The 17,045-nt window shown below is 40.0% G+C and overlaps 1 protein-coding gene across 1 annotated transcript in view; it reads left to right on the top strand.

Annotated features, from left to right (window-relative positions):
- Positions 1-17,045, top strand: part of dcbld1 (discoidin, CUB and LCCL domain containing 1) — a 103,849-nt gene that overhangs the window by 78,427 nt on the left and 8,377 nt on the right. The window contains exons 8-10 of the mRNA XM_087981110.1: positions 2,385-2,600; positions 10,860-10,984; positions 11,289-11,436. Of these exons, the coding sequence (XP_087837236.1) occupies positions 2,385-2,600; positions 10,860-10,984; positions 11,289-11,436 (489 nt within the window). The remainder of the gene's footprint in view (positions 1-2,384; positions 2,601-10,859; positions 10,985-11,288; positions 11,437-17,045) is intronic.

The raw sequence follows: 17,045 nt of genomic DNA, 5'->3' as shown, positions 1-17,045 counted from the left end.
CTGTAAAAATTCACCAAAGTGTTAGATAGCACATTCCAAGTCCATAACCTTTTCCATCCAGAAGCACCAGTGGGTGGCATGGTGGCACGGTGGTTAGCACTGCTGCCTCGCAGCGCCAGAGACCCGGGTTCAATTCCCGCCTCAGGCGACTGACTGTGTGGAGTTTGCACGTTCTCCCCGTGTCTGCGTGGGTTTCCTCCGGGTGCTCCGGTTTCCTCCCACACTCCAAAGATGTGCAGGTCAGGTGAATTGGCCATGCTAAATTGTCCGTAGTGTTAGGTAAGGGGTAAATGTAGGGGTAGGGGTGGGTTACGCTTCGGCGGGTCGGTGTGGACTTGTTGGGCCGAAGGGCCTGTTTCCACACTGTAAAGTAATCTAATCTAATCTAATCTAATCTAATCACCAGAGCAGCAGATATATGGATGCACCACCACCTACAAGTTCCTCTCCAGGCCACTCATTCAGATTCTTCAGTATCTTTGGGTCAAAGTCCTTGAATTGCCTCCTTAATGTCATTGTGGGTCTACCTACATGTGGACTGCAGTGTCCTCACCTTCACCTTCTCAAGGGTACTTAGGATGATCCATCCCAGCCAGCGACATCCACATTGAATAAGTGAACTTTTTAATAACTCTGCTGGAAAAAAATGTAGCTAGTCTCCATTACTCCATGCATCAGGGCCTGAAGGTCCCTGACTTCCAGGCAACCAACCTGTCTTTCTGAGCCATATCCTTAGGGATAGTAACGTTAGAGCCAGTTCCTGACTTGCAACATCTGAAGTGGTGGGTAGCTGGGCTTTAGATATATTGTCGATAGAGTGAATGCTGGAAAGGCCGTCCAGCGATGAGCTTTTCCATCTCTCCAGCTGTATAAAAAAAGCTGCTGAGTCACTTGGATGCATTCGTAACAAGGTGAGGAGCAGACGATTGTATGAGAAAAGTCACTCTGAGCCATGCAAGACTGGATCCGTGAATCTTTCACCAAAACACTTCAGCTGAAAACGGGGAAATCCTGCCTTCAGTTCTAACCTTATCTTTGCAGAGCTTTATTGCACTGTCTCTAGTGCATCTTTTTATATACAAGATAGCTTTATGAAACATCATTCATAATCTCAAGAAGTCATGAAGCGTTTTATAATCAGCTAAGTATACTTTGTTTTGCACTGTAGTTCATCTTGTGATGTTGAAAACAGCAGCCAATTGCATGCATAGAAAGCTCTCTCAAACAATAATGTGATAGAACTTAATCATTTGTTTTTTCAAATATTGATTGAGGGAACAAATATTGGCCAAGCCTCACTTTTCTCTATCTAATTTAAAATAACTCTCTGCTTTTCGAGTCTGATCTTCTTAACTGAACTCCAATGCACTGTTGCTATATTTTACAACCTAGTCAACCTGCATTGTTCCCTGAAATTATTTGTACATCCATACCCCATTTAAACTCTTATTTCCCAAAGATTATGTGGCAGCCTTGTGCCATTAAAGAGCATCACCTCCTCATTCTGCTGGGGACTTTTCTTTTAGCTATTTGAGTTATCAATGTGATAAACTAATGTTCATCAAGACATGTAGGCTTGGGAAGATTCTAGAAGTGAAAGTGTGACTTGGATATTTTTGGATCCATAGCTGTGATGGCCTGTATTGGACTGGTCCAGGGTCTTTATTCATTTGAGTTAAATTAATGTAGAAGTGAAGAGTGCAGTGGCAAGTCTCAAGGAGCCAATAGCAATTATTGTCTATCTGGGGAATCCGGTTAAGGTAAGCTCAACTGGACTGCAGTACTTGCCACAAGCCGACTTTGAATAAGAGTTTGCCAGAGGCAGATAATAAGTTCCGCCGTTTCGCCAGATTGTTTTATCCAGGAGGCATGTTCAGGCAGTTTGGTTACTGAGTGAATTATTTCCCACTGTTCCTCATAAATGATAAGTTATCCCATGGTTTACAGACGCAAGAGAATCCAAGAGCCAATAAGAGAAAGGACAACAACTCTGAATAATGTGCTAACCAAACTGTTCCATTTCTTGCTCATTATGTATAATGATGGTGAAGACAAGGTACCAGAGTACAACCTCTGAATTCCTCCGGAATGTTTCCACATAACCTATGAAATGTTGAGACACTGGAGGGTTGACACAATTCTCTACGAAGATGCGTTTGTGTATATGAATAAAGTCAAACTTGCAATATCAGGAGTTGTTGAATGATGTGAGTTCAGTATTTTTCTCAATGGTGTAATATTTGCCCACTTTCTAGTCCTTGGTGCAAACTGAGTTAAAACTAGATTCTGCTAAAATAATCCAGGTGGCTAATGTCCATCAGTCCATGTTCTTTTTGAACCCCACTTCCACACTTTTCTCATATATGCATCTTATCATTACTTAGGTTGTAATCAACCATTGGGAATGGAATTGGGACACATTGCTGAACATCAGATCAATGCCACATCATTCTGGCAATGGACAGATGCAAATGGTCAAACTGTCAGTTGGTCACCAAACAAAGCACGACTTAATGTTCCAGGACCTAGCTGGGCTGCTGCTGAAGGTGAGAGCCAGCAGTGGCTCCAAATAGATTTGGGAGACAGGAAATGCCTCACAGGTTAGTCTTCCACATTAATTACACAAAATAAGAGTTTAGTCAATATTTTCTAGATTATTGATGTTGAAAATATATGCTGGTTCAAATGTACTTGATGACAGGCATGCATTTTTATTGCATCACCATGAAGTAACTTTTTCATTCTAAAAGGGTGATAAATTTATGTGGAATTGTTATAGTCATGAATGGAAGAGCAGGCTTGAGGGGCTGAATGGCCTGCTGCTGCTGTTCCTATTTCTTATGGTGTTCTTGTCTTATAGCTGTGCTCCTAAAATTAGTGAAGAAAGATGCTGCTTACATGATTGTATAATAAGTACACTCACTAATATTTACCTGATGGATCATAGCAACCAAGTGTTTCTTCAGTCTAAAACATGTGTCCAAATTTGTTCAATGAATATTACAAATAAATTTAAAGCCTTAACGTGTCACACTGAAACAAGATTGAATGAAATCCCGTTGTCTACTATTGTAACATTTAGCATTAACTAAAATTTAAAATAAATTCACCCTTAAAATAGTAAATACTGAAATCATTATGTTGCAAATTGAGTGAGTATAATAATATTCAAAGATCCTCATTTCAAATGTATACATTATTAGCACTTTACCAGCATCATGAATTGATCGATTTCTGGTCCTCTCAGTATATAATAAAACTTAATACTACGGTGGTTCTTAATGGAAATCAAAAACTATAAAGCACTTGATTTGGTGTGAGGTGTGGCCATGGAGATCTACTAGTGGGAAAATATGTCTCGGGGCAATGTTAATGAAGTTCTTTCAAGTCAAAAACAAATGTATCACAGAAGACACCTTTGGTTTCATCAAGTCTGCACTGTCCTATCTAATCCCACTTTCCAGCACGGCCCATACCTATGAATGTCGTGATATTTTAAGTGCTCGTCCAGGCACTTTTTAAAGGTTGTGAGGTTTATGCCTCTACTACCCTCCCCAGGCAGTGCCTTTGAGACTCCCACTATCCTGGGGGTGAAAAATGGTTTCCTCAAATCCCTTCTAAACCTCTTGGCCTTCACCTTTATAATTATGACCCCTTGTTATTTACCCTTCAACTGAGGGGAACAGCTGCTTCCTATTCACTCTCCCCTTGCCCCACATAAACTTACACACCTCAGTCATATCCCACCCACCCCCATCTTCTCTGCTCTCGAGAAAATACCCTAAACATATTCAGCCTCTCTGGAGTTAAAATGCTCCATCCCAGGCAACATCCTGCTGAACCTCCTCTGTATATCCTCCAACACAATCACATCCTTCCTTTAGTGAGGTTATCACAACTGCACACAATACTCCAGCTAAGGCCTAACTAAAGTTTTGTCCAGCTCCAACCTAAACTCCCTGCTCTTACAATCTTTTCCTCAATTGAAGAAAGCACGTGTCACGTATGCCTTGGTAACCTCCTGTTATTGTGTCCTGCCACCTTCTGTGGATGAGCACTCCAAGATCCTTCTGTTCTTCTGAGCTTCCTAGTACCCTGCCATTCATTATGTACTCCCTTGTCTTGTTATTTCATCCAAAGTGCATCACCTCCCAATTTTCAAGGTTAAATTTCATCCACTATTAATCTTTCCAGCTGATCAATCTCCTGTAACCTTCTTCCTCATTGTCAACCACCAGCAAATCCTCACTCTCATGTCATCCACAAACTTACTTACCATTCCTCCATTCCCCACCGTCACATTCACATCTTTATCATTTACTTGTCTCCAACTTCTAAGACAGATTTGGATCCATTTTGACAAGTTACCCAGTCCTTTTACCTTTTTTTCTCAATCCCCCATGTAGGACCTTGTCAAAGACCTTGCTGAAACATATATGATGTATCAACTACATGACCCTCATCTACACACCTGATCACCTCTTTGAAAAATTCTATCAAATTTCTGACACATGACCTCCCTCTGGCAAAGCCATGCTGACAATCCCTGATCTAACCTTGCCTGTCCAAGTGGAGGTTAATCTTTCCTTCAGAATTTTCACTAACAGTTGTCCCATCACTGATGTGAGACTCACTGGTGTAGAATTCCCTGGTTTATCTCTACCACTCTTCTTGGAAAGTGGAAACCAATTAGCTGTACTGCAATTTTCTGGTACCTTCTGGTACCCTGTGGGCAGAGGAATTAAACAGTTGGGTCAGAGTTCCTGCAATTCCCACCATTACCTCCCACAGCAGCCTGAGATACAATTATCCACACTTGGGAATTTGTTCATAGAGTCATAGAAAGGTACAGCATGGAAACAGACCCTTCGGACCAACCTGTACATGCCGACCAGAAATCCTAACCCAATCTAGTCCCACCTGCCAGCACCAGGCCCATATCCCTCCAAACCCTTTCTATTCATATACCCATCCAAATGCCTTTTAAATATTGCAATTGTACCAGCCTCCACCACTTCCTCTGGCAGCTCATTCCATACACGTACCACTCTCTGCGTGGAAAAAGTTGCCCCGCAGGTCTCTTTTTATATCTTTCCCCTCTCACCCTAAACCTATGCCCTCTAGTTCTGGCCTCCCCGACCCCAGGGAAAAGACTTTGCCTATTTACCCTATCCATGCCCCTCATAATTTTGTAAACCTCTATAAGGTCACCCTTCAGCCTCCGATGCTTCAGGGAAAACAGCCCCAGCCTGTTAAGCTTCTCCCTATAGCTCAAATCCTCCAACCCTGGCCACATCCTTATAAATCTTTTCTGAACCCTTTCAAGTTTCTCATTATCCTTCCGATAGGAAGGAGACCAGAATTGCATGCAATATTCCAACAGTGGCCTAACCAATGTCCTGTACAGCCGCAACATGACCTCCCAATTCCTGTACTCAATACTCTGACCAATAAAGGAAAGTATACCAAACGCCTTCTTCACTATCCTATCTATTCACTTTTTTAAGCCTGCCAAAACCAACACGTCCTCATACCCTGTGTCAATCTGCTCAGGAGCCCCTCATTTGCTCTGCTGGAATTCTGTATCTACATCTTCTTCCCCCAGACAGAAGTGAAGAAATCCCTTAAATACTCTACCAGTGTTCTCTGGCTCCACATAGAGATTGTCCACTTGGTCCCAAATACACCCTACTCTGCCCCACTCTTTCCCTGGCTAACCTCTTCTCCTTAATATACTTATATGCTTAGATTAGATTTGATTCCCTACAGAGTGGAAACAGGCCCCTTGGCCCAACAAGTCCACACTGAAACTCTGAAGAGCAACCCACCCAGACTCATTCCCCTACATTCACCCCTGACTAATGCACCTAACACTACAGGCAATTTAGCATGGCCAATTCACCTAACCTGCACATGTTTGAACTGTGGGAGGAAACCAGAGCACCCGGAGGAAACCCACGCAGACACGGGGAGAATGTGCAAACTCCACACAGACAGTTGCCCGAGGTGGGAATTGAACCTGGGTCCCCGGCGCTGTGAGGCAGCAGTGCTAACGACTGAGCCACCATGCCGCCCTATTGGGATTGGGATCCCATGCTATTGGGATTCTTCGTCATTTTACCCACCAGGGTTCTTTCATGCTCCCTCTTTGTATCCTAATTTTTTTTTTAAGTTCTCTCCTGAAGTTGTTATACTCCACTAGGGCCTCCTTTTGAGTTGCTCTCCCTTTGCCCCATCTGAAAGCCTGCTTTTCCCTTCTTATCCTGTCCTGAATATTGTTAGGCAATCAGGCTTCTCCTGGTTTGTTGCTCTACATTTCACCCTAAAGGATCTGTTCTCTTCCCCCTTTCCCTCCTTTTTGCACATTCCGCACTGTTTTGCTGTAGTTTTTCCCACAACTAGATGTACTAGTCGACTGGTCATCCAAGTTTACTCTGGCTGGATCCTGTCCAATTTAAAAAATAAAATCTGCATTCCCCAATCCAAGACCATTTTGTGCAGATTGTCTCTGTTATTTCCATTACAGTGTTGTGGTTGCTAAATGTTCCCTCACTGCCATCTCAACCAGCCTTCCAGCTTCATTCCCTAGAATTGGGTCCAGCTCTGCACTGGGCCTTCTATGTGTTAACATAAAAAGCTGTCCTGAATACATTTCAAGAACTCTACCTCCTCTAAGCCCTTTACACTATGACTATCTCAAATAATGTTTGGAAATTTGAAATCCCCAAATGAAATTTTGGTATTACACACCTCAATGAATTGCTCCTCTATTGCCCACTTATTGTTTGAGGACTTATAATACAGTAGTGTGAATGACCTTTTTTATTCTACAATTCCACCCACAAAGGGTCAGTTGAAGATTTTTTAAAAGAACATCCCTGCTTACGACAGAATGTGACTCTTTAACTAATTAATAATGCAACACGTCCTCTGTCTTGCTTGAAGATTTTATACCTTGGAATATTGCATTGCCAGTCCTGTTTCTTCCTCATGTCTCTGTGATAGCAACAATAGCTGACTTCCATGTGTCAATATATGCCCTTAACTCAACAGTCTTCCTATCATACTCCTAGTATTAAAATACAGGCCATCAAGTCTCATCTTACTCCATTGAGTTGCATCGTGGCTGAGCTCTGTCTCTCCTAATTCCTTTACTATATTATACTGTATCCCTGTTATGTTAAGCCCTATCTGTCCTCCCCTGCTAAACTAGGTTAGGGTCCTCCCAGTTATAAACCTACCCACAAAGATGTTGCTCCAATTCTGGTTCAGGTGCAGACCATTTCACTTGTACACAGAAAGGGTCCCAGTGGTCAAAATGTCTAAAACCCTCTCATTTGCATCAACTTCTGAGTCACGCATTCATCTGTCTTATTCTTTCATTTTTGTATCACTAGCATGTGCAACTGGGAGTAATCTATAAATTACTTTGTTGTAGAATCAGGAAGAAAATGGGGGAAAACATTCCTTCCACCATGCGAACAGCAGGAAAACTGTTCTTTGGGAGTTGTAAACAAATAACTAAATGATTGGTCTCATAAGCAAAAGCAATTGAATTGGCTTTTTCTAGTATATATAATAGGATAAGAAGGTCTGTTACTGCTTCTGAGAGAATTGTTTTTTTTCAAACTGTTACATGAATACCATTATAAATACCAGCAAAATTTACACTTTTAGTACCATTTGGTTGAGAAACATACAGATGTACAGCACAAAAACACACCCTTTGGTCCAATTCATCCATGCCAACCAGATATCCTAAATTAATCTAGTCCCATTTTTCTGCATTTGACCAGGATCTCTCTCAACTCTTCCTATTCATGTATCCATGCCTTTTAAATGTTGTAATTGTATCAACCGCCCACTATTTCCTCTGGCAGTTTGTGATGGTGCTGCTCCTTTAACAAGGTTATGTTGTCCTTGTTTGTTTTCCCCAGAGGGGTTGTAAAGGGGTTCTGTTATGTCTGGGAATATTTATTTGAAAGAGCTTTGAAGTGTTTTTTTTAAAACACTTGTACAATAAAAGGGGAGTGTCCAGTTCTCTCATTTCAGGGTTGGGCTTGGTTTGCGTTGGTTTTAGCAAGCTATTTTGTTTGCAGCTGCTGGTCAAGTTTTAGCTGGGGACCCAGGGAAAATGCTGGGGTCTCAGAGAAGCAGCTCCATGTTGATCCTCACTCTCTGACATCTCTCCTATAAGAACCTGTGTTTGATTTTACCTTTTTTTGCCAAGGAGGTGTTTGCGGAGATGTTGCAAGTATTGTAACAGCATCATTAAGTTGCGATAGAGTCGATTAGGTTTTCAGTTAGGTTAAGTTATTCTAAATTTAGTTCTCTTTTGTTCATGTTTCATTTAGTAGTCTGTAAATAAATTCTGTTTTGTTTAAAACTGAATGGTTGGGCCAGCTGCATCACCCTGGAAGATCCACTTTACACCTGCTTAAAACAATGAGAAAAGTTAGGGTCTGGGCTGCTGCCTTGAAATGTTTTGAGGGGGTCTGGCCTGGTCCATAACACAGTTCATTCATACATTCACCACTCTCTGTGTGAAAACGTTACCCCTTAGGTCCCTTTTAAATATTTCCCCTCTAACCTTAAATCTATACCCTCTAGTTTTGGACTTCCCTACCCTGGAGAAAAGGCCTTGACTATTCACCCTATCCATGTCTCTCGATTTTATAAATCTCTATAAGGTCTGTTTAATACTGGTAAAGTTCTGTTTATGTGGTCCTGTGAAAAATTGTTTAGTAAGTTTGTTGTATGACAATAATGGAAAAACCCAAATCGCAATATCAATTTCCAGATCCTAGTCATGTAAAGCAAGTCCTGAGAGTGACAGAACTCTTTTTTTCTCTGCAAATGCTGCCAGATCTGCTGAGTTTCTCCAGCAAAAAAAATTTCATCTGTGAAAAATCACACCGGTTAATATTGCCAGAAAATTGAATAGTTATCCTGTAAAAATGCTGCCTTAAGGAATCATCTCCTGCTCTTACACCAAGCGTTTCATGGTGGCTGAATCACATTCCAAGGTGGGCTTTGTACAGTAGTCTACTGAAATAAAACCAATAACTGCGGATGTTAAAAATCTGGAACAAAAACGGAAATTGCTGGAGAAGCTCAGCAGGTCTGGCAGCACCTGTGCAGAAAAAGCAGAGTTAATGTTTCAATCCACTAACCCTTCTGTAGAACTTCTCTAAAGGTGCTGTTCTGAAGAGGGAGCACTGGATTTGAAATGTTAACTCTGCTTTCATTCCACAAATGCTACCAGACCTGCTGAGTTTCTCCACCAATTTCTGTTTTTGTTTTGTGTATTAAGCATAACGTGTCAGGTATGTTTGTGTTTTGTAGCAAAGATAGAAATTTCACAGTATCAGTGAAATTGCTGCTTTATTCACATGATATTGCCATGGTCATAGTAATTTGAAGCTGAGTATATGAAATGGTATAAATAAGTGGAAAAGAAAGAACTGAGGAAGCTGTAATGATTAATTCTGGAGAGATTTGGGCAGACAGAAGGAGAAAAATCTTTACATCCAGGGCTGTGAGGTTGCTGAATACACTATTGAAGAGTTATTGGAGACCATAGCAACATTTAATAAAATGAAAATTGAACAATAAAGAATAGATAAATAAATACACAGAGATATCACATATAATTGGTATTTCAGTTCATGTAGAGGATAAACACTAGCACATTGGCTCAAGTAATGTCTTTCTATAGAACATAGAACACCTATGGTGTGGAAACAGGCCATTTGGCCCCACAAGTCCACACCGACCCTCCAAAGAGTATCCCTCCCGACTCATCCCCTTAACCTATAATTCTACATTTCCCATGGATAATGCACCTAATCTACACATCCCTGAACACTGTGGAAAATTTAGCATGACCAACTCACTTAACTGCACATCTTTGGGAAGAAACCGGAGTACCAGGAGGAAACCCACGCAGACACGGGGAGAATGTGCAAACTCTACACAGAGATTAGCCCGAGGCTGGAATCGAACCTGGGACCCTGGTGCTGTGAGGCAGCTGTGATAACCACTGAGCCACCATGCTGCCCAATTGTAATTTTTCTTTAATTGGCAAAGCCAACTGTTAAATAAAATCAACTGTCAAATATTGCATTGTTAATGCAAGTTATCAACATTTTCATGACCTCTGACAAAACAAAAATTTAAAAACCTATGAAATGTTTCCTAAAACAAAACCAGGAAGTATATGTTTGGATGAAGGGCTGTGCCTGAAACATCAGCATTTTCCCTTTCTCTATAAATGTGGCCTGACTTGGTGAATCCTTCCAGTATGTTTTTTTTTTAATTCCTGAAAGATTACTTGGAAAAAGTTTTAAGTGTGGAAAAATGTTTAGTTTTCTAATGTCCTTTTTATTTGGACAATGCTTAAGAAATTAAGTATCGACCATCTCTCCCAACCTCCCATTCCAATTGATGTGAATGTGATCTCTGCAAAAAAAAAAGCTATGGTATTAAAATACAAGTGTAAGGATTTAATTGAACTTTAGCTAAATATGGAATAGAATGAGAAGAGAATGAAGAAAGTATGGCTAACATATGCTGGATTGTTGTATGCTAATTGTACACCAAGGTCAGACTTAAGTCATGGAATAGGGAAGATCAAAGATGTACTTGGTAATTAGATTATTGTAGTTTGATTGGAATCTGAAGATAATCCTATATGCAACATGACTCCATTGGAAATCTTAATAAAAACCAATATTAAAAAGAATTAGTATTTTTCTGTCTTCTCTTTTGTGAACCATGTAGATTCACCATGAATATTTTTATAGGCAGAAATAATATTTCATGAAAGTGGTATATTTATTATTTTGTGATCTTTTCAGGAATCATAACCACAGGTTCCACACTTCCAAGCTTTCACTTTTATGTAGAAACTTATAAAGTATCCTTCAGTAAAGATGGTCAAAAATGGAAGACCTACAAAGACAGCAACAATAATGTTGGACAGGCAAGTATGCTTAGGAAAATATATTTCCCAACAGTTTGGAAATCTCAGCTGATCATAGCAGTTCAATATTTCGCTGCATTTTGCTTGAACATCATCTTTAATGTAAATCTATATTTGCTGTAATAGGCTATTTATTATTATTTATTATTTTTATGTTTTCAAATATTAAACTGCTATAAGCAATTCATTATGTTCTAAAATTACAGCTGCCAATGTTTCATGCTTAGTGAAAAGTGACTTATATTTAGGGCAAATTTAGTGCTCTTCACAAAAGAGAATAAATAAATGTTAATGTTAATTGCAGATATTTAAGGGCAATACTGATTACTATCAACTGACCCGCAATAATTTCATCCCTGCCATCTTTGCACGTTACATTCGTGTCATTCCTCAAAGCTGGAATCAGAGAATAGCCATTAAAGTGGAGTTAATAGGATGCCAGCAAATAAGATGTGAGTACATTTGGATTGAAATCAAAATATGAAGGGTGTGTTGGCATGAAATTGACTTGATCTTTTCAACCAAATCCAATTTGATGTGTAGTTTTGAAATATATTGGCACACAATTGATCTTTTATCACTTTACCTGCAGTTTTTGTATTATAGTCATTAATCCCTCTGTTTGAATGTTCTTGTGACTAAATCTGATGTTCATAGACCATTAGAAAGGAAGAATTTGTATTTATACAGTATTTAACTCAAAGCAGTTTAAAGACAAATAAAGCTTGCCTATTATTCGAATAGGCAATATTTGAATTGCTTATTCAAAAAGGGAGGGAGACAATAAACTATAGGCCAGCTTAACATCTGTTGTTGGGAAAATGTTAGTTATCTATTATAAAGGATGTAGTAACAGAGCATTCAGAAAGCCAAAATATAATCGAGTAAAGTCAGTATGGCTTCATGAAGAGGAAATTTTGTCTTGAAAATGTATTAAAATTCTTTGAGGATGTAACAAGCAGGGTAGATAAAGGAGTAACCAGGAGTTGAAATATATTTGCATTTCCAAAGGGCATTTGATAAAGTACTGCTCACAAGGGAACTTAATTGGATAAGAGTTTATGGCATTGGGGATAGTACATTAGCATAGACAGAGGATTGGCATACTAATAGAAGACTGGTAGAAGAGCTGAATATTGTTTAAATGGGGAAATACTGCAGAAAGCTGCAGTAGAGGAATCTGAGGTCCTCATGCATAATTCACAAAAAGCTAACATCCAAGTTCTGCAGGTAACCAGGAAAGCAAATGAAATGCAGTATAAAAGTAGAGAAATCTTGCTCAAACTATACCAGGTGCGAATCAGATGCTACAGTATTGGGAACAGTTCTGTCCCCCCATTCTAAGAAAAGACATACTGTCATTTGAGGCAACCAAAGATTGATTGATAGATTGATCCTGAGTATGGAGTAGGCCATTCAGCCCATTGAACCTGTTCTGACATTCTATAAGATCCTGTCTGATTTGTTACCGAACTCAGTAGACCTACCTTTGGCCCATATCCCTCAAAACCTTTGCCTAGCAAAAAATTATTGATCTTAGATTTAAAACTAACAATTGTTCTAACATCAACTGCCATTTGTGAGAGTTCCAAAACTCTACCAGCCTTTGTGTGTAAAAGTGCTTCCAAATATCTCTTCTGAACAGTCTAGCCATAATTTTCAGACTGTGTCCCCTAGTTCTACAATCTCCAACCAGTCAAAATAGTTTATCTTTGCCTATCCTGTATTTTCCTATTAATATCTTGAAGACTTTAATCAAACCACCCATAACCTTCTAAATTCTAGAAAAACATGCCTAACTTGTGTAATCTCTTTTCATGACTTAACTCCTGAAGTCCAGGTTCTTGTAATATTACATTGTACTCCCTCCTTCCTAAGATGTGGTGTCCAAATCGGCTCTCAATATCCCAGCTGGGGTTTAATCAGGTTTTGTATAACTGCAGCATACCTTTTGCATCCTTATACCCCATCATCCAGATATAAAGGCCAACATTCCATTAACTTTCTTAATTAGTATTTGCACTTTATGACATTTTAAAGATCTATGTGCCTAAACAACCAAGTCTCTTTGGCATTAACTTCATTCCATCTAGACAGAACCCTAATCTGTCATGTTTGCAGTCCAAAAATGATATCCTCACACTTGCTCACATTAAATTCCATCTGTCACAATTTTGCCTGTTCATCTAGTCTATTAATATCCCTTTTTATAATTTTGTGCTATCATACAAACTGTCTACTATGCTGCCTAACATTATATCAAAATCAATTACCAAAGTTATTAATAAATAATGTGAATAGTTGAGGTCCTCTCACAGATCTTTGTGGGACACTATTGGTTACATCCTGCCAATCTGAGTACACACCCATCATTCCTAGTTTCTGCTGCCTACCAGTTTCCCAGTTGTGTCTGTTCCAGCTATGTAATTTTCCCTCAACTGTATGGGCTGCTACCTTAGTTAAGTCTCTTATGTGGGACTTTATTAAATGCCTTCTGAAAGTCCATTTAAACAACAATCAAATACATTCATTTGACCACTATCTCTGTCACCTCTGTCACCTAATCTAATCTAATCTAATCTAATAATCTAATCTCTTCAAAAAATGCAATTAAGCTTGTCAAATATGGCTGACCTGTCCCTTTTAAGAACTTTAATTTCACACATCCTGATGCAGTTTAAAAGTGTCATTGCTTATTAAATAACTTTGAAATATTTTGTAAAGCAGCCAAAATGGGCAGGCAATATTCACCCAAGCTCCTCTAAATGATCAAATGTGGAGTAGAGAGTGGCGTATTGGCACAAATAGAATTATGGCTTGCTAACAGGAAATGGGTCTTTTTCACATTGGCAAGATGTAATGAGTGGTGCTGGGACCTCAACTGTTTAAAATTTATATAACTGACTTGGAGGAAGAGATGGTTGCTAAGTTCTATTGCTGACAATATAAAGATGGGTAGGAAAGTAAATTGCGAAAAGGTTTAAAAATACGTAGGGCTTTAGTGAGTGGGCAAAGGTATGGCAAATTCAGTATGGTGTGGAAAATGTGAAGTTGTCTGCTTTCGGAGGAAGAATAAAACTGAAATATATAATCTAATTAGTGAGAGATTGCAGAGTTTTGAGATGCAGAGAGATTTAGGTGTCCTCATACATGAATGACAAAAGATTTGTATGTAGGTGCAGCAAATAATTAAAAAAACGAATAGAATGTTATGGGTGGCATGGTGGCACAGTGGTTAGCACTGTTGCCTCACAGCGCCAGAGACCTGGGTTTAATTCCCGCCTCAGGCGACTGACTGTGTGGAGTTTGCATTCTCCCTATTTTTTCCTTGGTTTCCTCCGGGTGCTCTGGTTTCCTCCCACAGTCCAAAAATGTGCAGGTGAGGTGAATTGGCCATGCTAAATTGCCTGTAGTGTTAGGTGAAGGGGTATGGGTGGGTTGCGCTTCGGTGGGTCGGTGTGGACTTGTTGGGCCAAAGGGCCTGTTTCCACACTGTAAGTAATCTAATCTAATCACTTATTGTGAAAGACATTGAATACAAAAGTAGAAAGGTTATATTTCAGTTATACAAATAACTTGTGAGACCACATCTAAAATGTTGTGCATGGTATTGGTCACCTTAAGGAAGGATGTAAATACTTTTGAAGCAGTTCAGACAAAATTTAGTAGGCTAATCCCGAGAATTATTAGGTTATTCCTTTGGGAAAAGTTTTCTTTTATTAATTCATGGGATGTGGGTTTCATTGGCTGAGCCAGCATTTATTGTCAATCCCTAGTTAGAATTGAGAAGGTGATGGTGAGTTGCCATCTTGAACTATTGCAGTCCAAATATTGTAGATTGACCCACAATGCTGTTGGGGTGTTCCAGGATTTTGACCCAACATCCCAGAATGAATGGCAATTTATTTCCAAGACATGAGAATGAGTAGCTTAGAGGGGAACTTGCAGGTGATGATATTCTCATGTGTCTACTTTCTTTGTCTTTCTAGATGGTAATGGTCAGGAGTTTGGAAGGTGCTGTCTGAGGAGCTATGGTGAATTTTTGCAGTGCGTCTTGTAGGTAGTACAGACCACTGCTACTGAGCATATCTGGTGGAGGGAGTGAATGTATATGGAAGTGGCACCAATCAAGAGTGTTGCTTTATCCTGGATAATTTCAATCTTCATGCATGTTGTTGGAACTGTACTTATCCAGGCAAGAAGGGCAGCATTCCATTCTACTCCTTTGTCGATGGTGGACAGGTTTCAGGGAATCAAGAAGTGAATTACTCGCAGCAGGATTCACAGCCTCTGCCCTGCTTTTATAACCACTGTATTTATATGAATAGTCCACTTCACTTTCTGGTAAATTGTAAACCCCCCTCCCCCAACATTTATAGTAAGGGATACACTGATTTTATTGCCATTGAATGTCCAGGCCCAGAGCTAGGTCCTTTCAGAGATGGTTATTAGAATCATAGACATGTACAGCATGGAAACAGACCCTTTAGTCCAACTCATCCATACCAACCAGCTAGCATAAATTAATCTAGAGTCATTTGCCTGCACTTTGACCACATCCCTCTAAACCCTTGCTATTCATATACCCATCCAGGTGCCTTTTAAATGTTGTAATTGTACCAGCCTCCACCACTTCCTCTGGCCGCTCATTCTATACTTGCATCACCCTCTGTATGAAAAAGTTGCTTCTTAGGTCCCTTTTAAATATTTCCTCTCACTCTAAACCTATGCCTTCTAGTTCTGGACTCCCCCACCCCAGGGAAAAGACCACGAAGACACAGGGAGAATGTGCAAACTCGGCAAAGACAGTCACCCAAGGGTGGAATCGAACCCAGGTCCCTGGCACCATGAGGCACTGAGCTACTGTTCTGCCTATCATTAAGCCTCATTAGGTCATTAAACGTCATTAGATTTCGAATTCCAGATTTTTTAAAAACATTATTCAAATTCCACCACCTGCCATGACAGGATTTGAACCCTGGTCCTCAGATGAAGGTGGTGCAGTGGATAGTGTCTGCATGGATTTTAGTAAGGCTTTCAACAAGATCAGTTGCAGATATGGGTGGAAAAATAGCAAATGGAGTTTAATCCAAGTAACTGTGAGGTTCTGCATTTTGGGAGATCAAATGTTAAGGAAAAGTAAACAGTTAATGGCAGCACCCTGAACAGCATTGACATACAGAAGGATCTTGGGGTTCAAATCCATAGCTCCCTGAAAGTTAGAGTGGTAAAGAAGACTTATGGCATGCTTGCCTTTATTGGTTGGGGAACTGACTACAAGAGTCAGGATGCCATTTTCCAGCTTTATAAGACTTTGGTCACTCCATTACAGGAAGGATGTGAAGGCTTTGGAGAAGGTGCAGAACAGGTTTACCACGATGCTGCCTGATTTAGAGGGTATGAACTATAAGAAAAACTCAGGTTGTTTTCTCCGGAGCAGTAGAGACTGAGGGGGGTCTTGATTGAAGTCTATAAAATTATGAGATGCATAGATAAGGTTGACAGTCAGAATCTTTTTCCCAGAGTTGAAATGTATAATGCTAGGGGCATGAATTTAATGTGCAAGGGGGAAAGTTCAAAGGAGATGTGAAGGGCAAGTTTTCTTTTCCCCACAGAGTAGCAGGAATCTGGAGTGCACTACCTGGGTGGTGGTGGTAGAGACAAGATACAAATAGGGGCATTTAAGGTACTTTTAGATAAGCACATGAATATGCAAGGAAAGAAGGGAAATGGACCAAGGGCAGGCAGAAGGAATTAGTTTAATTAGGCTTCATGCTCAGCACAACATTGTGGGCCTGTTCCTGTGCTGCACTGTTCTATGTTCTAACACTACAGGGACTCAGAATTAATAGTCTAATGATAATACCAGTATGCCATTGCCTCACCATCTTTCTTCCATTTCTCCCCACCCCCATCATGTTTTTCCTCTTCATTCCCTTGTACTCTCATACCCTTTCTCTCCCCTTCAAGCCTCCCATGTTTCTCCCATGCACCTTGTGCACTTTCAATTCTTACTCTCATTCTCCACCTTCATTCTTATGTACCACCAGGGTCCAAATAT

The sequence above is a fragment of the Chiloscyllium plagiosum genome, unplaced genomic scaffold (assembly GCF_037043375.1).
Source record: "Chiloscyllium plagiosum isolate Xiang-an unplaced genomic scaffold, Cpla_swu_hap1 HiC_scaffold_3, whole genome shotgun sequence".
In the NCBI taxonomy this organism is placed as follows: Eukaryota; Metazoa; Chordata; class Chondrichthyes; order Orectolobiformes; family Hemiscylliidae; genus Chiloscyllium; species Chiloscyllium plagiosum.
The sequence above is the reverse complement of the archived record's forward strand: the minus strand, read 5'-3'. Positions and strand labels throughout refer to the sequence as shown.